The sequence below is a fragment of the Phaethon aethereus genome (assembly GCF_964289735.1).
Source record: "Phaethon aethereus genome assembly, chromosome: 4".
In the NCBI taxonomy this organism is placed as follows: domain Eukaryota; kingdom Metazoa; phylum Chordata; class Aves; order Phaethontiformes; family Phaethontidae; genus Phaethon; species Phaethon aethereus.
In genome coordinates, this window is record NC_138578.1 from 6,940,581 (window position 1) to 6,968,170 (window position 27,590).

Here is a 27,590-nt window from a genome sequence, read left to right on the forward strand (position 1 = left end):
TGGTCAGCTCGGCCCAAGAGGCAGGAGTAAGTAGCTCACGCTGCTGTGCCACGGCGTGCTTTCCAGTCGTGCTCGCCTGCGTGTGCCTGTTGAGGGGTGTGGGCAGGATAAACTGAGCTCTTGCCGTGAACTCCTATTTATGTATCTCTAAAGGCTTCCCTTCCCACTTCTATTCCTGAACGGCTAAACAAGTTTTTTCACATCTTGCTCTATTTTGCATCTCACTGGGGAAGCCAATTCAGTTTTGGACAGAAAAAAGAAATAATTGGAAAATTGGGAGTGAATAGAAAGTATTTATTCTTTCACTTCTTTCACTCGTTACTCTCAAAGTAAAATTGATTTTAAGGTTCCTTCTCTGTTGCTCTTCAAGAACTTGTGGCGCTACATGGGATCTGCATCTGCTGTCTTCCATATTTTCTAAGCTTTCCTGTGTTTGAGCTGTGATGAAATGGGCAATGTGCTTCTAACAGGTCACGCTCTTGGACAGTCATTGGAATTTTCTTCTATTGTTAAGAGGTGACAATTTATAAAAGTGGATGAAAAGTGGCAAAAAAGTCTTATGCAGTAAAGATAGAATTTTCACATTATTACTATCAAATGTAATATGTAAATTAACGTGGTAACACTGTAAGAAAGGGTGTGTAATATACCAATATAATAGTGTTAGGATAAGTGTTTCATGTATTAGTTTTCTCACTTAGATCCTTTTATATTGAGGGAAATGTTACTAAGGAAGAAGAGCCTTTTTTTTTTTTTTTTTTTTAAAACTAATGGTCTAATTACTGAAGATGTCTTGTCCCTTTGGTTTAGACTGCTATTTTAGTAAGAAAACAATTAGCAGGTGAAAGAACGATATAGGACAAGGAGAAAGGAACTCTTGATGGAAGGAAACATTGAAAGTAAAACTTTGGTAGTTCATTATGGTTTATAATACCCGAGAAATGTCTTTGTGGAGAGGAACCTGGTATCTTCATGCTTGAGTTAACTAAACTTCTAAGTCACTTTATGTAATAGTAATAATATAATGTAATAATCAAATATTTTTTGCAAATCAGGGTAGATACAGCATGGCAATATGATAGCTGCCTTTTTATTAGGAGACTTGAGACCAGGTAGACTTGAATATTCACAGCGTTTATTTTCAGAAGCTCGTTTAGTCTGAGGTAGCAGATAGACCAGGAATCACAACACGATAGGGAGGGAAAGAGAAGGACTGAAGTTATAGCCTGCACTTCAGATTTGGCTTACCAACAGCTGCATTTGGACAGACTGTGGCATGGCCTAGGCAATTCTGTCTGTTCCATCCACCCTTCTGGTAACGTGGCAAGGCTGACGTCTGATAGATAAAGTAGCCTCTGGCTCTTGCAGGCAGCCTGCAGCCAGGCTGCTGGCAAGACCGGTATAGACACATGGAGCTGGTGTCTTGGGATCACGTCAGACTTGAGTCTTGCCCACAAAATGGTCCTGGTCAGGTACCACATACGCTGTATCTCCACTGTTGGCATGGTTGACACAGATAGCAGTTTTACTGATTACTCCATGGTTAAATATGTACTACTTAGAAGCTACAGGTGAGCCTGACCTATCTGATCTCTTCCATTATGCTTAATATGTTGCATTTAAAATTACTTGAATTCATAAAAATTAATCTCGGTGCATTGCTTTTTAATCTTTATCTTTGCACTTTTTTCCATTACAGACCACCGAGGCTGATGGGTGAAGGTTTTGTTGTAATGCAGTCCAATGATGTTGATATCTATTACTACATGGATGAACCAGGTACCTTCTGTTAATTACAAAGATAAAATTTTAAGGGATTTGATGGTTATGTGTTTGTTTATTTAGTTGTCTGGGCTTGCTAGACAATTGCTGCTTCTTTTTATGCTGAAAAATCTCTATGCTGGAAGAGTTAATGTCATGTTTTGGAGCCAATAAAAGTGTTCATAAGCATACTTATGAACACTTATAAGTGCCTAGGTTATTTTTTCTGCGGATGAAATAAATTTCCACTTTAAAAAATGGGAGGGAGTTCATGTGTTTCATTTTTAGAAGGGAGTGAAATTTTGAACCGTGTTCTTTTTAGTGGTTGTTGCCAACTTCTAGACCGTTTCATGTAAGAGGCCTGGGGGATTCCATAGATGAAATAACCATACGTTTTTGTCAGGGAGTAGTTTTATATAGATGTAGGTACTCTGTCAGTAGTGCCTTCTGCAAGTCTGTATGCAAAATGGAAGAAACTAATCCTGATATTTATTCTTGAAACAAGTTATCTTTTAAGCTGTAAACTTAAATGACGTAGGTTTCCAAAAGCACTTCAGGAGTGGGGACAATTTATAGTCAATCCCTATCGGGGTTTTTGTGAAGTTTATTTGATGCATCGATTTCTGAATATTGCAGTATCTGTCTTTTTTCACTTTAAATCCAGTGCATTATATTACCACTTTATTTTGCTGGAGCTTTTTTGGTTTGCAAAAGCTTTTGCTCTGACTCTACTTAAAGTATTGCCTGAATCTTGAGCACAAGTAACACATTCAATACTGATGTATACTGGTGTAGGATAGGTGGCAATTTTTGATCTTTGCTGAATGACTGCTAGAGTTTTTACTAGTAACTCCGGGTCTACTGTATTAAGTCTTCCTTTTTATTTGCCTGCATTTTCTGTAGAAATGATTTTAACTTAATCTTATTTGTTTCACAACTTGGTTTGTAAGCAGGATTTAGAACTGAATGTGGATGTATGAAAGCCTGTATTGGTAAAAAGTATGCTTAAGAGATAAAACTGCTGGGTGTGTCAGCATTTCACTGACATCAGTGAGCAGTGCTTCAGAAAATCCTGGGGATTTTTGGTCATATTCTTGCCTTTCCCCTGGGAGCCTGTGTTGAATTGTGGCTTGATATTTATGTACAGTAGTGGTCTCAAATAAATCTGACACCAGGACACTTTAATAGTCTTGAGCTTAGCAAACATTTTCCATGCTAATTTAAAGCAGCTTCCTTTAATAATGTTTATTATACTATGTAATATAGGTCTTGTACCAGAGGAGATGGAGGAAAGTAATGATGAAGAAGCAAACAACGAAGACAGCAAATTACAGGATCTGCCACCATGTTGGGGTTTGGACATTGTTTGTGGAAAAGGAACGGACTTCAACTATGGACCTTGGGCTGATAGGCAGAGGTATTATCATAATTTACACCTTCAGCTTTAGTCTTTTATATCTATTATTACTGAGAAAACATTCTAAAGTTTCCATTGTGCGATTGCGCATTCTAATTTGTAGAATTAGAGGGGTAGACGAGGCAGTCTGAAAAAAGAGTCCTGCCATGATGGTTTAGTATTAGTAAATTCATTGTCATTTATCTTGTTGGCTTTCCAAAGTTAGGATCACTTAGTGAATTTTTATTATTAAATTAATAGGTTATGTTCCTATTTTTTGTGAACAAAGTAGTTTTACTATTTATCAAGTGTTACATACATAAGGGCTTAACCTTTGAATTGGTTTCGTTTACACTTGTGAAGCTATTAGCTCATGGATGGGAATACACTGCATATTGATGAGAAAATTTTATGGAAGTACAAATCCGGCTATGAAAACAATGAGGAGGGAATCATTTATCTCTGCTTAGGAGAATCAACTACTTGATGCTGTCTCCAAAGTACTTATTATCTAGATATTTTAGTGACAAAATACTGGGCCAGAGCCCTATTCTTGACTTAGCTCTCGATATTTTGCACATCAGTATTTCTGGTGGAGACAATAGGATTGTTTAGAGACTAAAGGACTATTAAGTAAAAGTGACATCATCAGTGCTTTCCCTCTTTTCCCCTATTAATTACAGATTGATACTTCTCTTGGCCTCCATTAATTCTCTTGAGAAACTATTATGATTAACTGTCTCAGGAGCCATGAGGATGGTAGACCAAAGAGTAGTCATTAGATATGACAGTGTCTTAGAGAATTTAAGAGAAAATGCCAGTTTCTAGAACTAGTACTTTGCGAGGAACATGAAGTCAGTGAATCATTAATGATATTTTTAATAGTACCAGGAGGCTAGCCTTATGATGGTATGCCTTCTATAATTTTAACTGGCTAGACAGAAGGCAGTTTGGCGCCTATGCAGTGTCCGTAGATACATACCTGGGAACACTTTCACATAGTGCCATGGATAGAAGATAAAATTTTGTAAAGTACTTGAATGTTTTAGAAGCACAGATCTGTAGGAGTTCTATGGACTGTGTACTCCCAATTCATGTAATGGCTTCTACAAATACCGGTCTTTAATACATCATAAAATAAAATCTTGTGTTTCCCCAGGATTTTGACAGTGTGTGGTGTTTGCGGGAGTTTTGTTGTTGTTTTGGTTTTTTTTTTTCCCCTTGTTTATGTTTGTTTGGGTTTTTTATTGTTGTTGGTTTTGTTTTTTGGGGAGGGTGTTTTGTTTTGTTTTTTACTTTTAAGCTGCTATAGTGGTCAGGTGCTGGGTGCAGGAAACTGCTACCCCTCTTAAAGACTTACTTGCACCCCTTTGAGACCTATATAAGTTATGTTCTCTCTGCTTGATTGCTGTGGCTTTCCTTTCATGTAGTTGCACGTTCTGCAAGTCTGCAGAAACGTAGGCTTCATTTCACTCCCATTCTGAGGTCTTAACGTTTTGTATTTTGTTTATTTCCAGGCATTGCATCAGTTATTTATGCACAAACCGAAGCACAAACAGATTACTTCCTACTATGTTTTTGTAGCAGATTTGTAAACCAAAGATTAGGAATAAGAAGAAAAACATAGTTGTTTTCCCTCTGAATTAAAATATTTTTATGCTAAATCATTTATGGCTTTTATGCAAAAGTCACTTCTTGTCATTGCAACTTTTTGGGATTTCAGTAATGAGTTGGAAGGCTCCCATCATGAAGATTTTAAACAAACATTCTTTCTTATCACATCCAGTGGTTGTCTAAAGACTCGGCTAACTGGCAGATAAATAAGTGAACCAAATAGATGCATAAATATATTTATTACTTCTGTGAATAAAAACAACTTTTTTTTTTTTTCTTCCCCACTAGGGATTGCTTGTGGAAGTTTTTCTTCCCACCAGACTACCAAGTTATGAAAGTGTCAGAAATTGCTCAGCCTGGGAAACCGAGGCAGATCCTTGCTTTTGAACTACGGATGAATATTATTGCAGATGCCACCATTGATTTGCTTTTTACCAAAAATAGGGTAAATAACAAAAACTTATCTAGAAGATAACTTGTCTACCGTGATTACACTTTGCTTTTTGGTTGTGCATATTTTTACTTGTCTCAGGTGTTTATTACAGAACTATGGTTTTAAAAGCTAGGAGATTTTTGTTTTACTCTTCCATAACTATGGGCAAACCCTTCAAAGAGAAATATTGACTGAGAGGCATTAATATTTGTTGGCTTATTTGAAGTTTCTTCTAAGCCTTAAACCTACATCTTAAGCCATGCCTATAGACTTGGGAATTCATGATCTGGGCATTTCCTGTGCAATCTTTCATCACAGTGAAGCTCACCATGATGAAAAGATAATTTCTGCTGATATTGCATGAATATCTGATATTATTGGAGAGATGATAGTGAAAGGAACAAAAGATGACTGTGTGTAGGGGTTTGGATTTTTCTTTCCCCTGTTGCTACTCTTATAAATGGGATTAGTGTGACTTCGTTATACACCTGTGTTCTTTTTTTGGTGACTGAGAGCGTTAGAAAGTGTAGTGTTAGAAATACATATTCATCTGCCCTCTTAGGCCTTGGATCAGAATATCTTATGCTGTTCCTATTAGCAGACCTAAGACAGCATGTTAAACCTGAACATAGTGTTATTTGGTATCGTGGAACATAGGTAGTTCATTAGTAATTTTTCTGAAGGCAAGAAAGACTTCAGTCATTGGGTGCCTTAATCCAGGTGTGGATAATGATAGCCAGAGGCATAAAGTACACTGGTAGATGTGGTAAGCCTAGAGATAACGTTTGGACTTTTTTTCCTTTCTTGCAATACAGGAAACTAATGCTGTACATGTAAATGTTGGTGCAGGATCCTACTTGGAAATAAATATTCCCATGACAGTAGGTGAAAATGGTGAGTTAAGGCTAAGCTTAATTTGTGTTCCTTGTGTTTTTCCTGAACAGTTATCTTAATTCTTATGTGTGTGAATGTCTTGTAGTGTTTTTCCTTTGCGACTGTGCGATGTATATTCTTATGTAAAGGAACAAAAAGTATTTCCTTGTGCATTTCATTGCAAGCTATTATAGCATGTGCGTATTTAAATAGTTGTTACCTCCACGTTTTGTTTGGGTTAGGAAACACAAATTCCTTAAGTACTAGACAGTGCATTATTTAACTGTGTGTGTATTGAAGCAGATTACAGTTACGTTGTGAACTCAAAGCAGTAAGAGATCATCAGCAGGATTAGCGTAGTAGTTGAATCGTGGAGAAATGCATTATGAAAAAAAATTTAATAGTAGTTTATTTAAACAAAACAAAACCCAAAATCCGAGTTGAAGTGGAGATAAACGTAAAGTTACGGGTATGTTCCTTGCATTTACTCATCTTGTTGGCTGAAGTCCTTTGTTCTCTTGATTCTTTCTGGCATATTTGAGTTTTATTCTGTAACTTAAACCAAGGTCTCCAGAACCTAAGCATTTTCAGACCCACCAAGAAGGCTGTTGTTCTGCCTTCACGTAGGAGGGATGACATGTTAAGCTCTTCATTGACAAATAGTAGAGGACAGAATTATTATAGTACTAATTTCTGTCATGATATTTCTTGATTGCTAGTGGATCGCTGAAATTACTGGTGAAAATTATTTAAATATTTGTGCAACTCATATGTCTGAATGATTGTGGTTTATATCTTTTGACTGCTAGGCTATTCACCTACAATTAAAGGGCAGCTTCTACATGTTGATGCCACCAGCAGTATGCAGTACCGGACTCTCTTAGAAGCTGAAATGCTAGCTGTAAGTTTGCATTAATAAGCACAAAGCTTCAGTCTCTAGAGGATTTTTAATAAAGAATATATTTATTTGTCTGTGGAGCAGTCCTTTAGGTTCTTAAACAATACAAAAATATGCTTTTTGAATGTATTTTGCAAGACCTTAATATGTAAGGAACTGACACATGTGCATAGCTCTGTGTGTATATGTAACTTTCAGTGACTTAGGTAACTTATATACCAAGTTACATGTATATTGAAAGCAGTGGAGGGATTGGAGTGCCATTTACAAGTCTTGCCTTGTTTACTACGGAGCCATGTGTTCACAAAGGCTTTACCTTAATAAATGATTGCACTTGCTAGCTGTGCTACAGAATATGTGTGCACAAGTACGTGTGATACTTATGTGTGAGTGCTTAAACTACTTGAGGCAGAATACCACATTATTCTTTTGTTTGCCTAGTATTTCACTTCAGCAATACTGTAATTCTGGGTACTACCTTTCTCACTGTTTTTTAGATGACCTTATTAGAGTAATGTTTTCAATGTCTAAATTTGAGCATCATATCAATGACTGAAAAATATTATAGTCTGAGCGATTTTTATCTTTAGTGTATTGTAAAAAGTGGTGCTTTGAATGAAAACTTTGGTTTATAAGTTGCTTGGTACGTCTGCTGCAACAGATATATCAGAAGTTTGTAGCATACTTTTCCAAATAAATGAATACACTAACACTTGACCTTCAAACACAGAAAGAGAGAGAGATTAAATTATTAAGGAACTGGAGAGGCCTTCTGTTCATGCCAGCAGGAGAAGTGTTTTAATTATTCAACAGAGTACATATGTGAAAACTGCTGAGCTACAGGGTCAAGCATTGTCATCTTTTCAAGTAATTCTGATGCTTTAATATCTTGTTCACAGTTTCATATTAATGCCAGCTATCCCCGGATATGGAATATGCCACAGACATGGCAATGCGAACTTGAGGTTTATAAAGCAACCTATCATTTTATCTTTGCTCAGAAAAGCTTCTTTACAGGTAACCTCTTTACTAAATAAGTTGTGTATCACATTAAATATTCTTTCTTTACAATTTCTTTTCAAATTTTGCAAAGGTGTACAAGGTCAGGTAGTCAGATTTTGCATATTTAAGACAAAAAATTTTTCTGAGGACAAAGTTCCTGATGTTTTCTGTTGCCTGTAGGTGCCCAAGTCCACGATGTTCTTTTATTTGAGTAGAATTACCAAATAATTTAATTTTCTAACATCAAAACTAAATTTGATCTGCAGTTACGTTAAGTGATCTTAAATTTCTGATTAATTTATTTATATCAGAGCTATTGACTTGTTTAATATTTGTCACCTAGGATATTGATTTCTCTGATATCTCTCTTTGGCTGACTGCTTTTCAACTACTGAGGCTTTAGGTCATGTGCCTGTGGCTGACAGATGATGAGAGAAAGTAATTTGCTCCGCAGGGTTTTGGCTGTGAGGAAGAATATATGCGCACGAGGCAGTACAATGTGATACAGCATCACCAAACTGTTGCTGAACGTTCCAGTTGCAGTAATGGAAAGAATATAGCCCCATCAATGTGGCACTGCCTGGGCTAATTAGCCTTGCTGGGAGGAAGGATTAATTAGTGCAGGCATAGTGCCATGCTAATAAAGTTATCCTTCTAGTGAGACTGGAGCAATTATCTGTATAGTGCTGCAGTATGCAGCATAGTCTACCGGTCTATTCAGAGCAAACATGAACTTCTATAACACCGGTGTTTTGCTGCGTTAGAAAATATTACTAATGTACACATTCAAAGTATCGGAGTGGAAAACCAAAGGAAAGCAGTTGATAGTCCAGTACATCTAGGTCAATGTGTAACTTTGCTACTGAACAAAACTAAAGTAGAAAACTTGATTGTGCCTATGGCTTTCTGACTTAAAAAGCAGGTGAGAAATGAGAGATGGATTGAGAGCAAGTATTTGCGGAGTATCTGCCTGAGAAATGGATACTGTGTGTTGTTTTCTTCATTTTCCTTTTTACGTAAGGGAGCAAACGGTTAAGATTTACAATTTGTGAAAAGCCAGAAACTTACAAGAAGAAATCTCTCTTGATTGCTACTAACTTGTCTTTTATTACTTTATGTGGATTTAGATTTGATCCAAGACTGGTCCAGTGATAGTGCGCCCGATATTTTTTCATTTGTTCCTTATATGTGGAAGTTCAAAGTCATGTTTCATCAATTCGAAATGATTTGGGCAGCAAATCAACACAACTGGATTGACTGTTCCACCAAACAACAAGAAAATGGTGAGAACATTTTTTAATTTGGAAGAACAGTACATACTAAAAAAATATGTACAAGATATAAAGCATATCTAGAGAGTGCAAGGATTATAAAGTTTTTACTAGAAAGATGTGTGCTCGGTGATAACTACCCATTTTGCTCCTGCTGATATGCAAAAACCAGAACTTAAAACTGTTTTAAGTTCTAACTTACTTGGTACAAATGCATGCCTTTTTGGGGGAGAGTAGAGTTTTAGATCATGTTTTAGCATTGATTTTTCAAGACCCCTTGAATCTTTATTTAGTAGAACAGTTTGCAGAGAGCAACTGTGAGGTCTTGACATATATTCAGTAAGCTAACTGAAAACATTCAGTTAGAAATAAAGTTTTTAAGTAACATTGGGGAAATACCATTTGAACTCCATATAACTAGAAATAACTGTTTCCTGTTCATTTCAGAATAGGAGATAAGGCTGTGAATTCTAGTCAAAACTAAGACCTATGTTTCAGAAAGCCAAAATTTTGCACATTAAACAATTTGGTTTATATGTATTTCAGTAGTCTACACTGTATTAGAATCTTACAATTTCAATGTAGAAAGAGGATGGTGGATTAAAAATCATGAAGTTGTGTTTTAGTTAAAAATAAGGCTCACTACTTCATCAGAAGCCTGAGGAACTTTCAGTGTGTGTCATCTTGTCCAAAAACTGGTGTGTGAAGCAATAAAGTCATAAGATATTAGTTACAGTTGGTTTGATTGCTTGCAGTTTCATTGTGCTAAGTACAGTGTCTTTCTATAAAGGACAAGCTGAGGGAGTAAATACTTTCAGAAGAATTTAATATAATGTATTTTAAATACACAGTAGTTAAATGCCAATTTCCTATGTCACGAGTTCTTGAATATCTTTTAATTGTTTTTAACTGTATGTTTGATAATTTGTCTAAAAACAAAATATGGAGTAATTTTGACAGATTTTTTTTGTTGTTGTTTTTCCTCTCTCCTCTTCCAGTTTATTTAGCAGCTTGTGGAGAAACATTGAACATTGTTTTCTCTCTGCCTTTCACTGACTTTGTTCCAACCACATGTAATACTAGGTTCTCTTTAAGGGTAAGTTCTTTCCCCCTCACCTCTCTTGTGTCTTCTAAATGTGAGAGAGTATCCCTGCTTTTTCTTCTTCAGTTAGGAAATTTTGAATAAACTCTTTCCTGAAAGAAAATTACCCTCTCTCACTTCCAGTTCATAGATTTTTTTTCTTTCCTTCAAGTAACCCAGAGGTAAATGGTTTCTGTTGCTTATACAAAGCATCCAGTCATAGGCTGTTGCTAATTTATATATACATATACATACACACAAATAAAAATATATTTAAAATACACACACACACATATGCTTCATACATGTATACACACATTCAGTATGTATACTTACTATATATACTTAGAATCTGTGTTTATGTATTTTATCACTTGCAAGTGTTCCCATTTATTTAGAAAATGTGAAAATCTCATGTGTGCTCAAAGATAAAAATCAAATACTGGAATTGGTACTCTCAAACCATTTTGGAAAGCCATCTTCCAGATATTTAAGAGTTTCTGTAAAAGAAGTGATGATGATGAAGTGTTTTTCACAGACGTGGCTAATTCTTTGAAAGACTGTACTTCTTGTCTTCTCTAAAATAGAAGCAGTCTACTGCTACTAAAAATATAAAACTAGTTCACGGTGGTGTTGGTAATTTTGTATAATTTGATAGCAAAGAAAGCAATGCTTTATATAACCTATTTTTTCTAAAAAGTATGGATTGGTTGAGATGTAGGGTAGCCTTGGGCCAGTCACTTAACTTGTGCAGTATGGCTTGAACACGAGAAGAACAGGAATCACTGAAAGCCATGCCCCTGTGTTTTACAGGTTGCTCAGGTGTGGTGTTATGTGCAAGTAACTGTTCAGAACTACAGAGCTCTTGGGATTGGACTAAAAATTGGTGGGAGCTGTGGTCAGCAATCACATGTGAAAACTGACATTTCTTGCCTCACTTTACCTGTAAAGTGAAGATTATGGCACGTATGAACATGCAGATAGCATGAGCATTATATATAAAGTGAATGTAAAAATTAACTTTGCTGTTACTGATGTTTGATTTTAGGGAGAAGATGTTGATCTTCATTTGTATCTGCCAGACTGTCATCCTAGCAAATATTCCCTATTTATGTTGGTGAAAGATTGTCAGCCTAATAAAATAAGTCCTGAATCTTGTATTTCTGCTGAATGTCAAAGTGGTCAGAAGACAGGCAAACCCAAATGGAGGAACATTACTCAAGAAGAGTGAGTTTTATTGTGATACATATTTATGTCTTTTTATTGGCTCTTCACATTTACTTCTTTTGTTCGTGATGAAAGCAACCTTATGTGTTCATGGAAGATACTTAATAAATTAACTATTGTACTTCAAGTAAAAGTATGATTTTTTTCTTTTTGAAAGGGCTGGATGGGTTGAATGCTGGACAGTCCCGAGCATTGTGTTTACAATTGACTACTCATGGCACCCAATTTATCCTCAAAAGGCAGATGAGCAGTTAAAACAATCCTGTAAGTGTCACTACATTTTTCTTGTTAGCATGTTTCATTTCAGGAACTGCTGTGACTTTGTTGGATCAAACTGCTTGAATTTGAAGAAAAGAATTTTGAACTGAATCGCTATTTTATGTCACATGGGAGAATGATAATCTTTAGAATGCACCAGGTTTGATTTAAAAACTGACATTGCGTGATGAAAAATTTCAGAAAGTGTCACAATTCCCTGTGTAAAAAAGAGGATACTGTCTGTAGTTCATTTCTCCATGTCCCTAACAAAGTGGATATCTTAAATGTTTTGTTGCATAACATACAGTACCACTTGGTATATTAAATATGAAGTACAATATTTTTGGCAGTATCATGTTCCCTAGCCTTTCTAAGCTTTTTTCCTTTGGATGTTGGGATGTTGTCTTATGACTTAAATGTTTAAATACACCATATATGAGATATAATAACATTGTCTTACCTTTATGGATATGAAACTCTGAGATTTCATTGTAGCTAGCAGTGTTGAAGTGAACCATGGCCATCAGATACAAGTGTTAGACTGGTCAGTGTAACCCTGATTTCTGAGTAAGAACTTTAAAATTTTACGTGTCTAAACAATGTTTCTAAATAATAAATATTCTGTATTTATTATATTATATACATGTAAGTATGTTCTTGCAAAAAAAAGTTATAAAATACTTAAAGACAGAGATAAAAGTAAGTTACTTTAAATGCAGAGGAGGTATGCAGGAAGTTACAGGGTTACGTGAAAGTCTTTCAGGTTGAGATGGTAGAAGCAGAGCTGATGAAGGAGAGGTATTAGAAGAATAATGAAGGCGAATTTGAATGGGCCTCAATCAGCAGGTGTTAGAAGGCATGCTGATAGGGTTTTTAGGTTTTGAGTTCCAACAATTCAAATCTAAAGGAACTCAAATTTTTAGAGGATGAAGCAGAAAAAAGTAAGATTGATCTTGCAGATGTTCATTAAGTGCTCTTGTGAGACTCTGCTTGTGTCAAATTTGCATACTTCAAATCTGAAAACATATTTTTTCATCGTAGCAATTGAAAGTTTGCACATACACAGGTAATTTCATCTGCAGCTTCCTTCAACGAATAATCCAGCACAGTCCAGCTCACTTCTAACTTGCGATGCTGATAGAATGTGTGTTAACAGTAGCAACATCTGTATTTTTCTTTTTGAGTCAATCGATAGAACTCTCTAAGTCTCCGAGAAACAAGTATGTTGCATAACAAGAGATGCAGCTTCCAAAAAAGTGGTCATCTCACTGCGGCTTTTAGCTGATTTATAACACATAATATAATGCAAGCACTGAGCAAGTATTGTAGACAATAATAGTAAGTTAAAGCCTTGAAGGTTTGCTGGCTACAGGTGCGTATTCACTGTAGTTCTGTATGTGCCGATTCTTCCAGTTAAATTAGCACCTGAAATCTTACTCCATCTGGAGCATCCATTTTATATCGTTTTCTCAGAGAGTTCTTTACTTCCCAGCAATCACTTACATCCCCCAGCACTTCCAGTTACTCACTTCCTTCTCATCGCCTTTCCTCACTTAAAAAATACAAAGTGCTTTCTTTTCCCTAACTCCAAATAAAAAGAAGGGATAGGAAATAAGATTTGAATTTCCAAACTAGTTTGTGACTAGAGTAATTGAGTTGTTTGGGAGGAAATTTTGGCCTACAGAGCTTTCGGTTCAGAGTAGGTTTTTAATATAACTACTGCAATTTTCCTGTTTATTCACTTTTGTTTATTCTGCAATAGCTGTGTGGTTGTGGGAAAACACTGAAATGAAAGCATGTCTTTGTTTAACTTGAAAAGCAAGATAAATAAATTGTTGTTTTTTTTTTTTTAGGACTTGAAGGATTGTTTTTCTCTTGTGTAATTAACATTGACTAAAACATTCTATATTTTCCTGTCTTCCCATAGTAACTAGATATGAGAAACCAGTTCTGTAGCATAGACATATTAATACAATTATATAATCCAAATTAGAAAGCTGCAAGAAGTTGTGTATTTAATACACATTTTTATTTGCAGAATTTTGTCTGTCAGACGCCTAATTTGTAATGCAAATCTGTGTTCTTCTTTATTTTGCTCCAAAGTGTCAGAAATGGAAGAAACAATGTTATCTGTGCTAAGGCCATCGCAGAAAACAGCCGACAGTGTGATTTCATCTCCCACAGCATCAACCCGCCTTCCCCTTGACCCCTCAGAGCTGCCCCCTGATAAGCTCCATGTGGAACTGGAACTCTCCCCAGATTCCCAGATAACACTGTATGGACCCCTGCTCAAAGCCTTTCTGTCCATAAAGGTAGGCATGGGAGCACCACTCACAAAATTTGTGGATGGCCACGTGTAGGAAAGGGAGTTAATTTGTTCGAAATGGAAAATGAGAATTCCGCAGAATATGCGAATGTAGATGAAAACTTCTTGTAAGTACTAGTTTGGAATGACTTCCTTTGGTGATATGGCATTGCTGGGATGAATTCATTTGGCACAGGCTTATGAGAAGGCTTCCAATACATATATGTAGACCCATATCAGCATAATTTTCCTTTCAAGGAAGTATATGTTCTAGACTTCATGTGCAGAAAGTGTCGTCTTTGACTTTTGCAGTAGTAAAAATAAAAGAAATTTTAAAAAATCCATTGTTATGACTAAAGCTTATATTAACAACCATTTTTATGCAAAAGTATATCAGAACCCAGGCATTCAGTGTGTAAGTTCTGCAGTGTCCTAATTGTTTGTTTTTGTTTTAATTAAATTCTGTGAAATTTCTGGGTTAGGATCATGGAGGGGAAGAAGGAAGGACATGAGAACAAGTTTAATTTAAAAAGCTATTTCAATCATTATTGAAGAAGCATTTTTCATCCTTTTCTTGATGTTAATCTATTATGCTTGTTTCTGTTGCATATGTTGTGTCTTCTTTCATTACTGATCTTCAGGGTGGCTAGAAACAGTTTAATTTCTTCCCACCTCCCTCACCTTGCCTTGTTGTGACAAAAGCAGAGGCGACTTGAACATATCACTTCTATTTGATGAACAGTGAAATGCTTGGGGTTTTGCTTGGCTTATGTTATTAGGGTTTTTTTTTTTGTGGGTGGGGGGGTGGTTTTTTTGTTTTATTTCTTTTTTTAAGAGGTCTGTTTTACACTACACAGATCTAGGCTAAGGTATTGCTTCTGGAGGCTTTCATTTTGGGTCAGAGGACAAGGAATTTTCTGAGACGTGATCAGTGTTAGGACTTGTACTGAAACAGGAATTTTTACAAATTTATATAAAGTATTGCATGTAAGCAATGAATAGCGGAAAGTAGTTTTTGTAGAGTATAGGACTTGCAAATATGCTCATTATTTTTTCATGTTGCCACTAAAGTAAATGGGACTAAAATTAGGCCAGTATTGCATGTTGAAGACTTCATTTCTTCTGATGCAGAGGAAATGCACCCATGTTTGAACTGTTTATTGAGCTTGTCTTTTGGACCCCGTAAATTCATGAGATGATTCTGTCTTTCCACGCAAAGCAGCACTTCTTCAGTGCTCTTTGCCTCTGGAGGAGGTATATGTGAACAGTGCTGTGTTAGATCCCTTGACTCTATGATGATTATTTTTTTTTTTTTAGGTGCAGCTTTCTCAGATTAAATCTAGCTTCTATCTTCTAAATCTCAAGATAAAATTTAGATGAATAGCTCATTTTTGAAAATACACGTTTATTGTTCTTTTTATTTTTTTTTTCTGACTGTGTTTACATCTTGTCCAGCTGTGCTGGCAGCTTTTCTTAATAGATTTCTAGGGGTTTTTTATGCTTGTTTTGCGGACTTGTGGTTGAGTTGTTGTTTCTGGTTTGTTTTCATTGATCTTTTTTTAATACACGTGGGAGAGATTCCTGGACATGCATCGTTCATGCAGTTTTGTGAAGCTTTCCATTCGTGGGAGGTCAATTTTTGCTGTAGCGCGCTGTGTTTCTTACTGAAGGGCTTACTGCCTGGGAATGAATGATTTATAGGTCCTTGCATCCCCAGCAGAAGGTACCAAGGAGTAAGTTACAGAGTTCCTAGCACCCTCTGCTGGGTCTGCCTTATAAGAAATATTTCAATGTCTGTATCGTAACATCGACCTTTATCTGTTCCCTCTGCTAAAAAGCAAAACAGATTATTTGCTTAACTTCTGAGGGTTTTTTTGGTTTGGCCGCAGAGCAGTGCTTAATTCATACACGTTAACACCAAAAATACTTCGGAGACTCAGTACGCAATGGTAAAATTACACATCCACAGGAGTGGTTATTTCAAGGCCGATAATGAGACTGCATTTTCCGCAGACCTTTTTCAAGGCCATGGGTACCTTGCAGTTGCTTGCTTTCTTTTTGCCGTACGCATCCTCTCTGCTTGCTTGTGCTTAAAAAAGAACAAAGACGTGTTGGAAAGCAAATGAGGCACAGGGAAAGGAAGGAGGGGAGCAAGAAACATCATCAGCTCCAAATCTGTTTCAGTTTAATCTTCAGTCTAGTACTCATTTGTCTGCATCTCAAAAATCACCAGTGGAGTTTATAATAGTTGGAACATTTCTGTCAACGTGAGAGGCCGAGGGACTCAGTTACTTTCTAAGAACGAATGAGGGAGCGACACTTGTGTCTGTGGTGTAATCTCTCTGCTCAGAAAGGCTTTTGCTCCACAGAATGTTTAGTCCCTAACGCTTCCCACATACCCAATTAAGAGGAAAATAGAATCTGCATCGTTCAGAAAATTCTCCTTGGGAATCTAACCCTTTTTTAAGGGGGGGAGGAGGTGACAATTTATCAGAAATCTGATTCTGATGCACTTAATAAATAAAACACAGGGGTTTTTTTAAATTTTTTTTTTTTTTTAATTAGTAATGGATTTTCTGTTTCCCAGTAGAATTTGGCAAAGTTACTTTGGTCTTTAGATGACTGAGGGAGCCTGGCTTAGAAACAAGGTGGGTTTTAGATGCAGGGGGAGAAATGTTTATGAACTAATATTTTATTAGCATGTTATAGACTTTGAAATCTGCTGATAACAAGTTTCAGATGGTTGGATGAGAGTGACTTCCTGCAGGATGTGTTTGGTGTTCTTAAACTCAAACTTATCTTTAAAAGCACAAAATCTGTTTAAAAATGTCAGTAGTAGTACTTCAGAGTAATGTTTTATTGCGTGCATCTGGAATACCAGTGCTGTGAGAACTACTGAGAGGCCCGTCTTTTCCTGCGAAGCACATGGCCTACATTTGCTCACTTAAGTGCCAGGGGCACGTTGCTCCCTTAAAGTATCAATTTTTCATAAAATAGAAATATGTTTCTTCAGCTATAGGTTGTAGCTCTACTGCTTATTTTTTGGTGGACTAACATACAGAAAAAGATGGGGTTTGTATTTTATTACATTCCCCATATGTTTTTGACTTGTTTTCCATATGCTCATAACAATTCTTTTTCCTAGGAAAATTATTTTGGAGAAGATGACATGTACACTGATTTTGAAGAGGTTATTTCAAGCCCTGTTTTGTCACTGTCAACATCTTCAAGCTCTGGGTGGACAGCCGTTGGAGTGGAAAATGACAAAAAAGAAAATGAAAGTTCAGTCAAGCCAGTTCATCCTCTTACTTTACGCCCATGGGATATCACTGTGCTTGTTAATTTGTACAAAGTGCATGGGCGATTACCAGTGGTAAGTACTTCAGAATCTTAAAATATTTTGCTTCATGTACTTTTTTTTTTTTTCCCCCTAGTTTCATAATCTGGAGTTAAAATTTGACTCCCTGGAACATTAAGTTAGGATGGTGCTTACCAAAGTGTATGTATGCTCTCTACTAAAATTGTGGCTATCTAAACCAATTTGAGACAGGATTTATTTTGCTTACGTGGGAGGCAGGACTGGATAATTATTATATGGTTTTTATTCAATGAACTTGATTTGTGTGGTAATATTTGTGATTGACCATTATGATTTTTCTGCTAACTAGAAAAACTATCTCCTAATTGTTCATTCTGCTCTGTGCATCTGTGTGCTGAGGGATGCCCAGGAATCCAAATAAAAAATTGGGTTTACCCAAATGGATTTGCATTGCTGTTTATGTAATTGTGGAAAGAGTTCTGAAGTTGCACAGGTTTCTTTTTTGGTATCCACTTGGAGGAAAATTATCATAATTCCTGCTCACAGGTTTGCTTCTAATCTTACAATTTCAACTGTGTTGTGTATTTTCAGTTTCTGAAACAATTAATTTTTATTTTAGCATTGCAGTCCAGATGGTCCTGAGTGCCCTACAGCTTTCTTGGAAAGGTTGTGTTTTGAGATGAAGAAGGGATTTAGAGAAACAATGCTTCAACTTGTACTGTCTCCAGTGAATTTGTTTCTGAATGACAACTACCAGGTAGTAAGCTGTTTTTTACGTGTTTGTGTGTGTGGGTTTGTATTGTGGAAGTTGTGATGATCTTGAAATTGCATTCTTTTTTGTTAGGAGCTTTCCTGTTGTACACATGCAAAGTTTATTAAGGCTTAGGAATCGTAAGAGGTATTAAAGAAAAATCTGATGCATATTTTTTTAGAATCTTGATTTCTGTCCAGTTTGCATTTTAGTGAAATGTGCAGAAGAAAAGGTTGTATTTTCTTAAGTTTTGCTTTAAATCTTTCTGGAGAAGGTTTTCTAGGAGAGAGTAATGTTCAGACCGGTTTTAGAACTATTGAGTGATCTTGGTTTGTGTGTGTTGGGTTTTTGTTTTTGGTTTGTGTGTGTTGGGTTTTTGTTTTTGTTTTGTGTGGTTGGGTTTTTGTTTTTGTTTTGTGTGGTTGGGTTTTTTGTTTTTTGGGTTTTTTTTTTAAGAAAAAGATACTGACATATAAATTTTGTGCAGCATCTGGATATGTTTCACTTTAAGCATATAGTTTTAAAACTACACGTGTTAGTAAATAGAGTAACTGCATCTTTCACATTCTGTATGACTTTTATTAGACTAAATCACAGAGCTGAATCTGTGTCTTATGGTCAAGATATCGTTATGACCTACGGTCTTCCTCTGGTGGGGGAGTCATGAGCCATATTTCAGAAGGTACTTAATGAGACAAAGTTAAGGGTTGTTTGTGGCTTGTCAGCTAGCTGTATACTACTTTGATTTTAGTAAACTTGCAAAAATTGCCCATATGGATGAATTTAGCTCAAGAGAGGAGTTAGGCTGAAATTTGTTAACACAAGAAGGCATCCTAATTTAGTGCAGGTTATTGAATAGTTTGTTTTTTGTTTATGCATATATTAGTTGCATTAAAAGCACTATGATACTTAGACTGTACCTTACAGATTATATTGCTTTCAATCCCTGTGTCCTGAAATAGTTGCTGCCAATGGCCTGTGTGAAATAAAATTAAATAAAATTTAAATTATTTTCATCTTACACATATTCCAGTGTTTGAAAGCAGATGAAGGTGCATGTCACCCTATTTTTTTTTTTACTCTAAAATGTCAGTAAGCTAATGAAAGGAGTTGCTTGATGCTTGTTTAGTCTTTCCAAATTTGGATCCAGTGTACCACAAGCACAGAAGTACCTTTAATAGAAGCTCTCACTGCAGACTGACTTAAAGATAAAGGAACTGGAAGAAATAATGAACTTTCTTGATGGCAAAAAGTTAAATGACATCTTAGGAGGTTCCACATTAGCCCTCATGTTTTTGAGATGTTATTGTGTTGACCTCTGATTAGTAAAGAAAGCAAGCCCTAGTGAGAGTGTAGAATCTAAACATCTTGGATTTTGGCTGCAACGCTGCAATTGTCTTCAGCAGCAATCTGAAGAAAGCAATGGTGTGAAGTTGCAGGAATTGCAAATGTATAATCTATATGGGATTAATAGGGCTGTCTTTAGAGAGACCTGCAGAAATTGGATGTACTGACAGCATGGTGGCAGACAGAATTCTATATTCCTGATAGCTTTTGTCAGGTGCTAAGTATCCAGACTGTAGGGCTTGTTTTTCAATTGAATGAAGCTGTCAGAAGGCGCAGTTGAAGCTGATGACAATTACAGCTTGAACATACAAACCTTTATGTAATGAAAAATTGCATCCTATGAATTTGCAGTTATGTCATCCAAATCTGCTGGGAGGTTTTTGTACATTATTTTTTGTGGTGGATGGGGTTTTTTGGGGCTGTTTTTGTGTTTATCCTATGAGGAATCCAAGCGTTTGAATAGCTGCTTATTTAAGAACACAGTCTATATTGTGCACTGAATGAGACCCTTAAATGCTCTTCAAACCTGTAACTTGATTATTGTATTGCAATTCATATGTACAAGGAAGCAGAAATGAGCTTGCAGGCAAAACCTTAATTTTTTTTTTTTTACTTTGGGTTTTTTAGTGATTTAATTTAACAGCCCTGGGACTTATTACATGACTTTTTTTCAGTATTCTTACTGTTTAAATTTAGTAATGCTGTGGTTACATATTTTGCTTTAGGTTTTACGTGTTCTTTTTGGTTCAGTGTATTTTAATTCAGAAACATTAGCTCAGACAAATAAGACTTCTGGGAATTGCTATTGATTGAAAGGATAAACATGCAGGATGGAATGTTTTTTTAAAATATTGTGAAGAAAGTTGTGATCAGTTATGTGTGTTACTATGCCTAGTGTTTGACTTTTTATTAATTCTTGCCATTTAATGTTGGAAATATTAATATTTAGGATTTTTGTGGTTTTTAATAAATTGACCCTTTATTCATATTACAGATCTCAAAAATGCTGTTTGATACTCCCCAATTCAACCTTAAAGTGAGAAGTTCATAGTACTAATGTATATAGAACAGGATTTGTCCCTTTGCCTAGCTGGGCAAGTATTGTTGCTACATGTTTCCCATTCATACCGTTTTGAAATGGCTTCTGAATTGAGACGTTGGTTGACAGTGCTATCAAGAGTAGCGCATGTTTCTTCTGCATTAAGCAACTCCAAAAGGTTTGCAGAGAGTGAAAAACAAACCTGAGTTTGTTCACTAGATAACTAGTTGGGAAAACGGAATGAAAGGGAAGTCTTGCTGTGGATTTACTGGCTTTAATCCACATCTTACCTCCATCCAGTCGCAAGCTTCTGGTGTGTGCCTGTGTTGTTTTTCTCTTTTCATTTTCTTCTCTGGTTGGTGGAGTGATACTCTTCTGAAAAATATTACATCTGAATTTTTCATGTCTGTAAACAAGTAGCTTTTGCTTTAGGTTGCCAAGAAATACTTTGGTGGAAGGTGCAATTTAGAGGACAGCCTCTGATGTCTGTTGTTAAGTTTTTTTTAAACTTATTTTTATTTTTATTTAATAATGTGTCAGCTTTCTGATAGTAGCAAACCTTCATAAATCATGTTATTTAAGCTCTTGATCACTTCCATTGTTAAACATGCTCTTCTGCTCTTTGCTTGTATTTTATTGCAGTAATATTTAACAGATGGTGTCTAGATGTCACCGTGTGGAGTTCAGCAAGGGAAGGTTGTTGATGAGAGTTGCTAAAAAGTAAAACAAACTTGGGTTAGATGAACTTCCCTCTCCCCTTTTAAGATTTGCATATATGTTGTTGCCTGTGTTGTGCTGAGAAGTCTCGGGACTGTCTAGCTGTGCAAAAGTCAACAGGATTTTAGAGGTGAAGATAAATGTGTATGAATTATCTCTGGCTACATGGTTTTTGCACTCTCTGTTGGTGTATGCTTTGCAAATATTAGCTTTAACTTACTTGTCCTTAACAGCGACCTGCAGCGGATGAAGTTCTTCGAGAGGGTCACATCAGCCTGTCGGGTCTGCAGTTGCGCGCTCATGCGATGTTTTCAGCGGAAGGTCTGCCTCTTGGAAGTGATACTTTAGAATACGCATGGCTGATAGATGTACAAGCTGGAAGTCTTACAGCCAAAGTTACGGCACCCCAGGTACTGTCAAGAAACTATTCGCCTTGAAGTATTACATTTCTTCTTGTGAAACTGGCGTAGCACGGGTTTTGGAAAGCACGTGATCTCAGCTGAGTTGGGATGCATCTGTGCCTTAAGTAACCTTAATTTTATCGTTTGAAAATGTAACCATTTCTATAAGTGGATAGGAGAAGCCAAACGAGCTAAATCTGATCTTCATCTTAAATGTAGTGTAACAGGGTGGCTAGTGTTATGTGAGCATTTGAAAGGATGATGGTAACAGCATGAACAAATCAGTGGTGAAGGCTGTTGTCCCTACATGTAAACACATGTACGTTACTTCTATGTATGTTAATGTACTTCAATACTGATTAGAAAGGCAACCACAGTATCTATGTGCACTTTAAGTGGTTTAATTGCAGAGTAAATAATACTTCTCTGTAAATAGAGCAGGTGTTCTGGGATGCCTTCAGACATACATTAGGTAACGTGATGAAGAGGAGAAAGGAAAATCTATTCAAGAGGTTTGAATATGAGATGCGTTATTTGTCCATGACTTCCTCTGAGGTTATGTTTATTTTTTTGGTGCTGACTTCTGGAGATGCAAGTTCGTTACCCCTGCTGGCTGACTCTCTGGGAAGGACAAATGAAGTACTCTATTGCGATTGCAGTGTGAACAGCCATTTGATAGCCCTCGGATGTAAGGTTCTTGGAGATATGTAGGCATTTGGACGAAGGGATGCTGCCGGCATTAAGGATGTCAAGTTGAGGATCTGGCAAGAATTTAGCTTGCAGATAAAGTTCTGGCTTTCCATAGGAAGCTGTGGACAAAGCCACGTTTTAAAGTCTGAGACAAATGAGATAATTGGTGGCAGTGTAGTATGGGTAGGCCTCTGCAGGAGAGCACCTGGTAGCTCAGTCATGCTGCTCACTGCATAAATTCTGATGTTTGGTCCCACTGGAACATAGCTTTCACAGTGTTAGATTTTCTTAGGTCAGTCTTACCGCTAACTCCTTTCGGTTTTGCCATTTATGTTACTTTTATTTTTGCAGATACAATAATGGCTCCAACTATACAATAGGCAGGTCACTTTGATTTATTTCCGGTGTGGGGAGCTAGTTCCTTAAAAAGGTTGCTTTGTCAGTGTATTCTGAGACATGAGAAAAGTAAATAAATTCTATTTAGTAATTACTGTTTGGTTTAGTTTTTTTAATTAATTTTTAAAAGACACTTCTACATCCTCTTATTCCTCTAAAAATTGGCATTATTTTCTAGAATTAAACAAGTATTTCATTAGGAGACATCTGCAGCAAATAAAATTGAAATAAGGCATATGAGCAATTTCAGTAAATCTAAAGAATAGACTCCAGATACATTTTCATGCTACATATACAGAGTTTGGGGGCGGTATTTCCCAAAATGCTACCACTGATTTAGATAAGCTATAGTATTTACTCCACTGCTGTATGCCTCAAAATTAAACATAGTTGATTCAAAAGAATCTCAGGTTAGAGAACATTTCTAAATGCTTGATGCAATTTTCTTCCCCTACGAAGGTATTCACAATTGTGTGCTTCATAGAGGATTTTTATTTTATTTTATTTTTTGTTGTCAGCACTGCTGTGGAGCAGAACTTGAATTTGCTGTTTCAGGGTCGTTGGCTTTTTTTCCTCCTGTAGTGTGACGGGTTGCAAGAATTTGTGAACGGACAACACTAACGTGAGGAGGAGAGATTTAGGAGGACAGTCATAGCTATGTTAAATTCCATTTAAATTACTGCTGATTTTAAGTGCCCTTTCCTTTGGTTAGCCAAAGAAAATCCATTTCCCTCTCATAACAGAGACAGTCATGAATAATTTCCTTTATGAATGAGCTAACTATATAAAAAACTTAAATCAACGATAGGCTAATTACTATGTCTAGCAAGATTCAGTGGTGTTTTGTTTAGCCAGTTTCCTCCTATGCTTTCTAAATGTAACTTTGTTATTTATATGCAAGGAAGCCTGACATTTAAGTTATGAATGTTAATAGAGTATTTTGAGGTATTTTTTAGAGGGAGAATGAGGAGAGCTCTGTCTTTACAATGAAGTTCTCGGTTGACTGCAATAGCAAAAGCTGTTTCCTTATATTAAGAAATTATTTGGGAAATTGTTTAATGTCACAGTGTTTTCCATTTAAAAAGTACAGAGACTTGCATGTTTTGGTGCACTCAAAATAAAAACTAATCTTGACTAACAGGAGATAGACTATGGGTAAGCAAGGTAATGCAGCCGGAATGTTATGGTGGGGTCTTTTATTTTTACTCCTGCTCACCTCCCAACCTTTGGTCATGTTCTTTCAGTACTCTGTGGAATACCAAAACTTCATTTTGCGTACTTACTATTAGACAACATGTTGCTACTTGCTTACAGCTTGCGTGTCTTCTGGAATGGGGACAGACCTTTGTATTTCATGTGGTGTGCCGGGAGTTTGAACTGGAAAGGCCAAAATCTGTAGTAATATGCCAGCATGGAATTGACCGTCGGTTCTGTGACTCTAAGGTAACTTTTCATCCGTCTTAATTGCTCGCTATATTTGCACAGGTTCTTTGGAACAGTTTAGAAATCTGGCCTTAAAGTTATCAAGACACATGGGGTATGTAGTCAGATTGGATGTTCCCTTTCATAAAATATAGCTAATTACGCTTTAGAAAGAAAAGCTATTCTCTCTGGATTTTCCTGTGGATATGCACAATGTTTTGTGCTCTATGAATTATTTTGAGAAACAGTATCCACAGAAGTCATGCCTAGTTTCTTATCTCTACTGTGACAGCAAAGAGCCAAAGGGCAAACTCCAGTGTCCCTTAAGAGACAAAGGTCCTACTTACTTCCCTCCATGCTCCTGGCACATTTCCATGGTACTTTTTCATCCTGTGTCCTCTGTTGATGAAACAGGGCTTTGGTGGGAGACTTAAGCTGACAGCTTATAGCTTCCATTAACTTTTTTCTTTTTTAAACATGGAACTCTTACTTAACTATTATGTCATTGTGGATTCTGCTTTTGGTGCTTGTCATGTGCACAGTCACTTGAAACCTGAAGGAGACTTGCCATATATTAAGTATGATTTTTGGATTTAATCTCTCAACATCTTCCTTTTTTGGTCCAGTTTTTGTGATGTTGTCTATTAGCAGACTTGATTTGCCTTTTGCTGGTGGAAGCCAGGAGAGCCAGCTGGGTTCCCTGATGTTGCTGGACAGAAGAATTAAACATGCACTGGTGAAAATGAACCTGAGGGCAGAAGCAGCCCATCTCATACTCGTGTTGATAGTGTAGAATAAGTAACTTGTTATTGCTCTAGTTTTAGGCCTCTGTTAAACGAACAGAAATAAAAAGATAAGCACAAATTAAATTAAAACTCCTTATGTACATTTAAATCTTTATTTCTTCTTTCCCTCCCCTCGCTTCAGATGAACTGTGTTCCTGGGCCATGCCCAACATCTGATGACTTGAAGTACACTATGACACGCTTAGCCATGGATGGAGCAGATCTGTATGTGGTAGAGCATGGCTGTGCCACCAATATAAAGGTAAAAGTATTTATCTTAGCAATTAAAATACTTCTTTGTCAATAGAGTTCTTGTGTATTTTTTGATAGAATAGCTACCTGCAATGGACTAAGCAGAATTTCTGAAACTTTAAGTGATAAAAGGCTGGCTTAGACTAGGCCAGGAGTAGGTCAATTTGGCTTCTCCTTAGTAATTCCATTAGTGATCTTGGAAAATAGTAAGAAGTAGTGGATTTCTGCCAAAATAAGAGTGGAAGCTGCAGGAATAGTGTAAAAAATCTAGCAATATAAATCATAGAATCATTATGGTTGGAAAAGACCTCTAAGGTAATCAAGTTCAACTGTCAACCCAACACCACCATGTCCACTAAGCCATGTCCCAAAGTGCCACATGTACACATTTTTTGAACACCTCCAGTGATGGTGACTCCACCACTTCTCTGGGCAGCCTGTTCCAATGCTTGACCACTCTTTCAGTAAAGAAATTTTTCCTAATATCCAGTCTAAACCTCCCCTGGCACAACTTGAGGCCACTTCCTCTCATCCTATCGCTTGTTACTTGGGAGAAGAGACTAACACCCACGTCACTACAACCTCCTTTCAGGTAGCTGTAGGTAAGGTCTCCCCTGAGCCTCCTCTTCTCCAGACTAAAAAATCCCAGTTCCCTCAGCTGGTTCTCTTAAGTGTCTCTACCTGAGCACTAATAAGAACTTGTAACACAAGTTCTTAACTCAGCAACTGGAAATGATTGATATGGATTGCGTACAAGTCAATGCTTGATAACTCGTGATTGTCTTACGGTGTACAGCTAGATTTGTCTTTTGGTAGAGATGAGAAAAGTGTTAGTGCCATTACCTGACTGAATCTAGAATACTGCATGGTGTATCCTCTGTTCAAAAAAGGATGTACAGAGAAGAGCTGATATTCTTTCTATTATCTTAGAATACAAGAGAAAACTAGAATAATTTATTAAATATAGCAAAATGTAAGTTAAGAGACAACTGAGTTACGGTAACAACAGAAAAGGAGAAAAGTGGTATGTGGGTATCGGTGACTAGTAGTTGTGTTGTCCATTAATACATACAGTTTTAAAAGGTAGACTTGCCGTGTAAGGTTTTGGGAATAAATCACATTATGAGCCAAAATCAAACTAAAGGAAAGCAGTAATTATTTTGGACATTCTTTTAATGACATGATATCTCTTCATCTGAATGGCTCGCTACCTTGTGGCAGTAAAAAATGCATTTGAGTGTCCAAATTCTTTGAAGTCCAATATTGCAAAGCACTGTGGCAAATATTAGCTGTATTTGCAGGCATAATTATGAATGGCAATATTTTGAAAGGCAGCTTAATAACCTGAACCACTCTAGAAAATTATATTCTGAATGTGTTTCACTGAAATTTAAAAAAAAAAAGAAGTTTCCAGTGTTCCTTTGTAGTCTGTGACAGATGAGAAATAATAATTTAATATTAATCCTGTGGGTAGCTCTTCCATGGCCAGGCTCTTTTTCAGCTTTCCTTCCTTTCCCTGTGAAAGTATTTTAGGTACTTCACGGTGACTTTTTGGAGAGGACTCAAGCTGTGCAGGAAACTTGGTCCAAAGCCTTCAGGTGGTTAGAAGGTTGAAGACTAAGAATGTGTGGCGGGGCTATGTCATCTTTTATTGGTGTACACCAGTGTTGGGGAGGTTCGATACTGTGCGGGCAGGTGGGTTAGTTGTACAGTGACCAGTGGGGGTAAAACAAGAACTTCTGGTTCCTTTCTGGAGAGGGTTAGCTCCTGCCTGTACTGTGGTTTTCATAGGAGAGGGGCAACCTCCTGTTTGGTTCAGCAAAACTACTGGAGTTAGGCCAATACAAGAAATAGAGTGTGATCATATAAGGGCTACTGTAACACAATTAATATGGATCTCAGTTAAGGTTTAGGGTTTGGAATTTCTTGAGTTTTGCAGTGTTTTAACATGGTTGTATCACTGTGAGGTATTTTTTAACTATGGAGTTAATACAGCTTTGTATTCAAAGTATATAATAGATGTTTTAGTCTAAGGATGCAGAATTATATATATAATGTAAAATCATATATCTCATTTTAAAAGTTTCAGATTTCTTGGCTGTTAGGTGACATTGAAGAATTTAATAATTTAATTTTTTAAAGGTTCATTACAATGCCCGTCCAAAGTTGAGCTTTCTTTTTTGATCCCCTTACAAAAGGAGACACCTAAATATTTATTTTTGTTATTTAAAAACTGGCTGAAACTAATTTCTAAGCTTGCATTCTTTCGTGTGTGTGCACATGTTTGCATATAAAACTGGTTCTCTGTCTTTTTTGGGAGAGAATAGTTTATTGAGACCTTTCTGGAATGCA

At 36.6% G+C, this 27,590-nt stretch overlaps 1 protein-coding gene across 1 annotated transcript in view; it reads left to right on the forward strand.

Moving 5' to 3' along the window:
* The window catches only part of BLTP1 (bridge-like lipid transfer protein family member 1), a gene marked incomplete at its 3' end in the record, with an annotated part of 123,471 nt that overhangs the window by 18,657 nt on the left and 77,224 nt on the right, over positions 1-27,590 (forward strand). The window contains exons 8-23 of the mRNA XM_081999640.1: positions 1,700-1,779; positions 3,028-3,178; positions 5,060-5,216; positions 6,020-6,098; positions 6,887-6,978; positions 7,875-7,992; positions 9,105-9,260; positions 10,247-10,344; positions 11,378-11,556; positions 11,714-11,820; positions 13,918-14,126; positions 17,265-17,492; positions 18,058-18,195; positions 21,526-21,702; positions 24,094-24,222; positions 25,129-25,248. Of these exons, the coding sequence (XP_081855766.1) occupies positions 1,700-1,779; positions 3,028-3,178; positions 5,060-5,216; positions 6,020-6,098; positions 6,887-6,978; positions 7,875-7,992; positions 9,105-9,260; positions 10,247-10,344; positions 11,378-11,556; positions 11,714-11,820; positions 13,918-14,126; positions 17,265-17,492; positions 18,058-18,195; positions 21,526-21,702; positions 24,094-24,222; positions 25,129-25,248 (2,218 nt within the window). The remainder of the gene's footprint in view (positions 1-1,699; positions 1,780-3,027; positions 3,179-5,059; positions 5,217-6,019; positions 6,099-6,886; positions 6,979-7,874; positions 7,993-9,104; positions 9,261-10,246; positions 10,345-11,377; positions 11,557-11,713; positions 11,821-13,917; positions 14,127-17,264; positions 17,493-18,057; positions 18,196-21,525; positions 21,703-24,093; positions 24,223-25,128; positions 25,249-27,590) is intronic.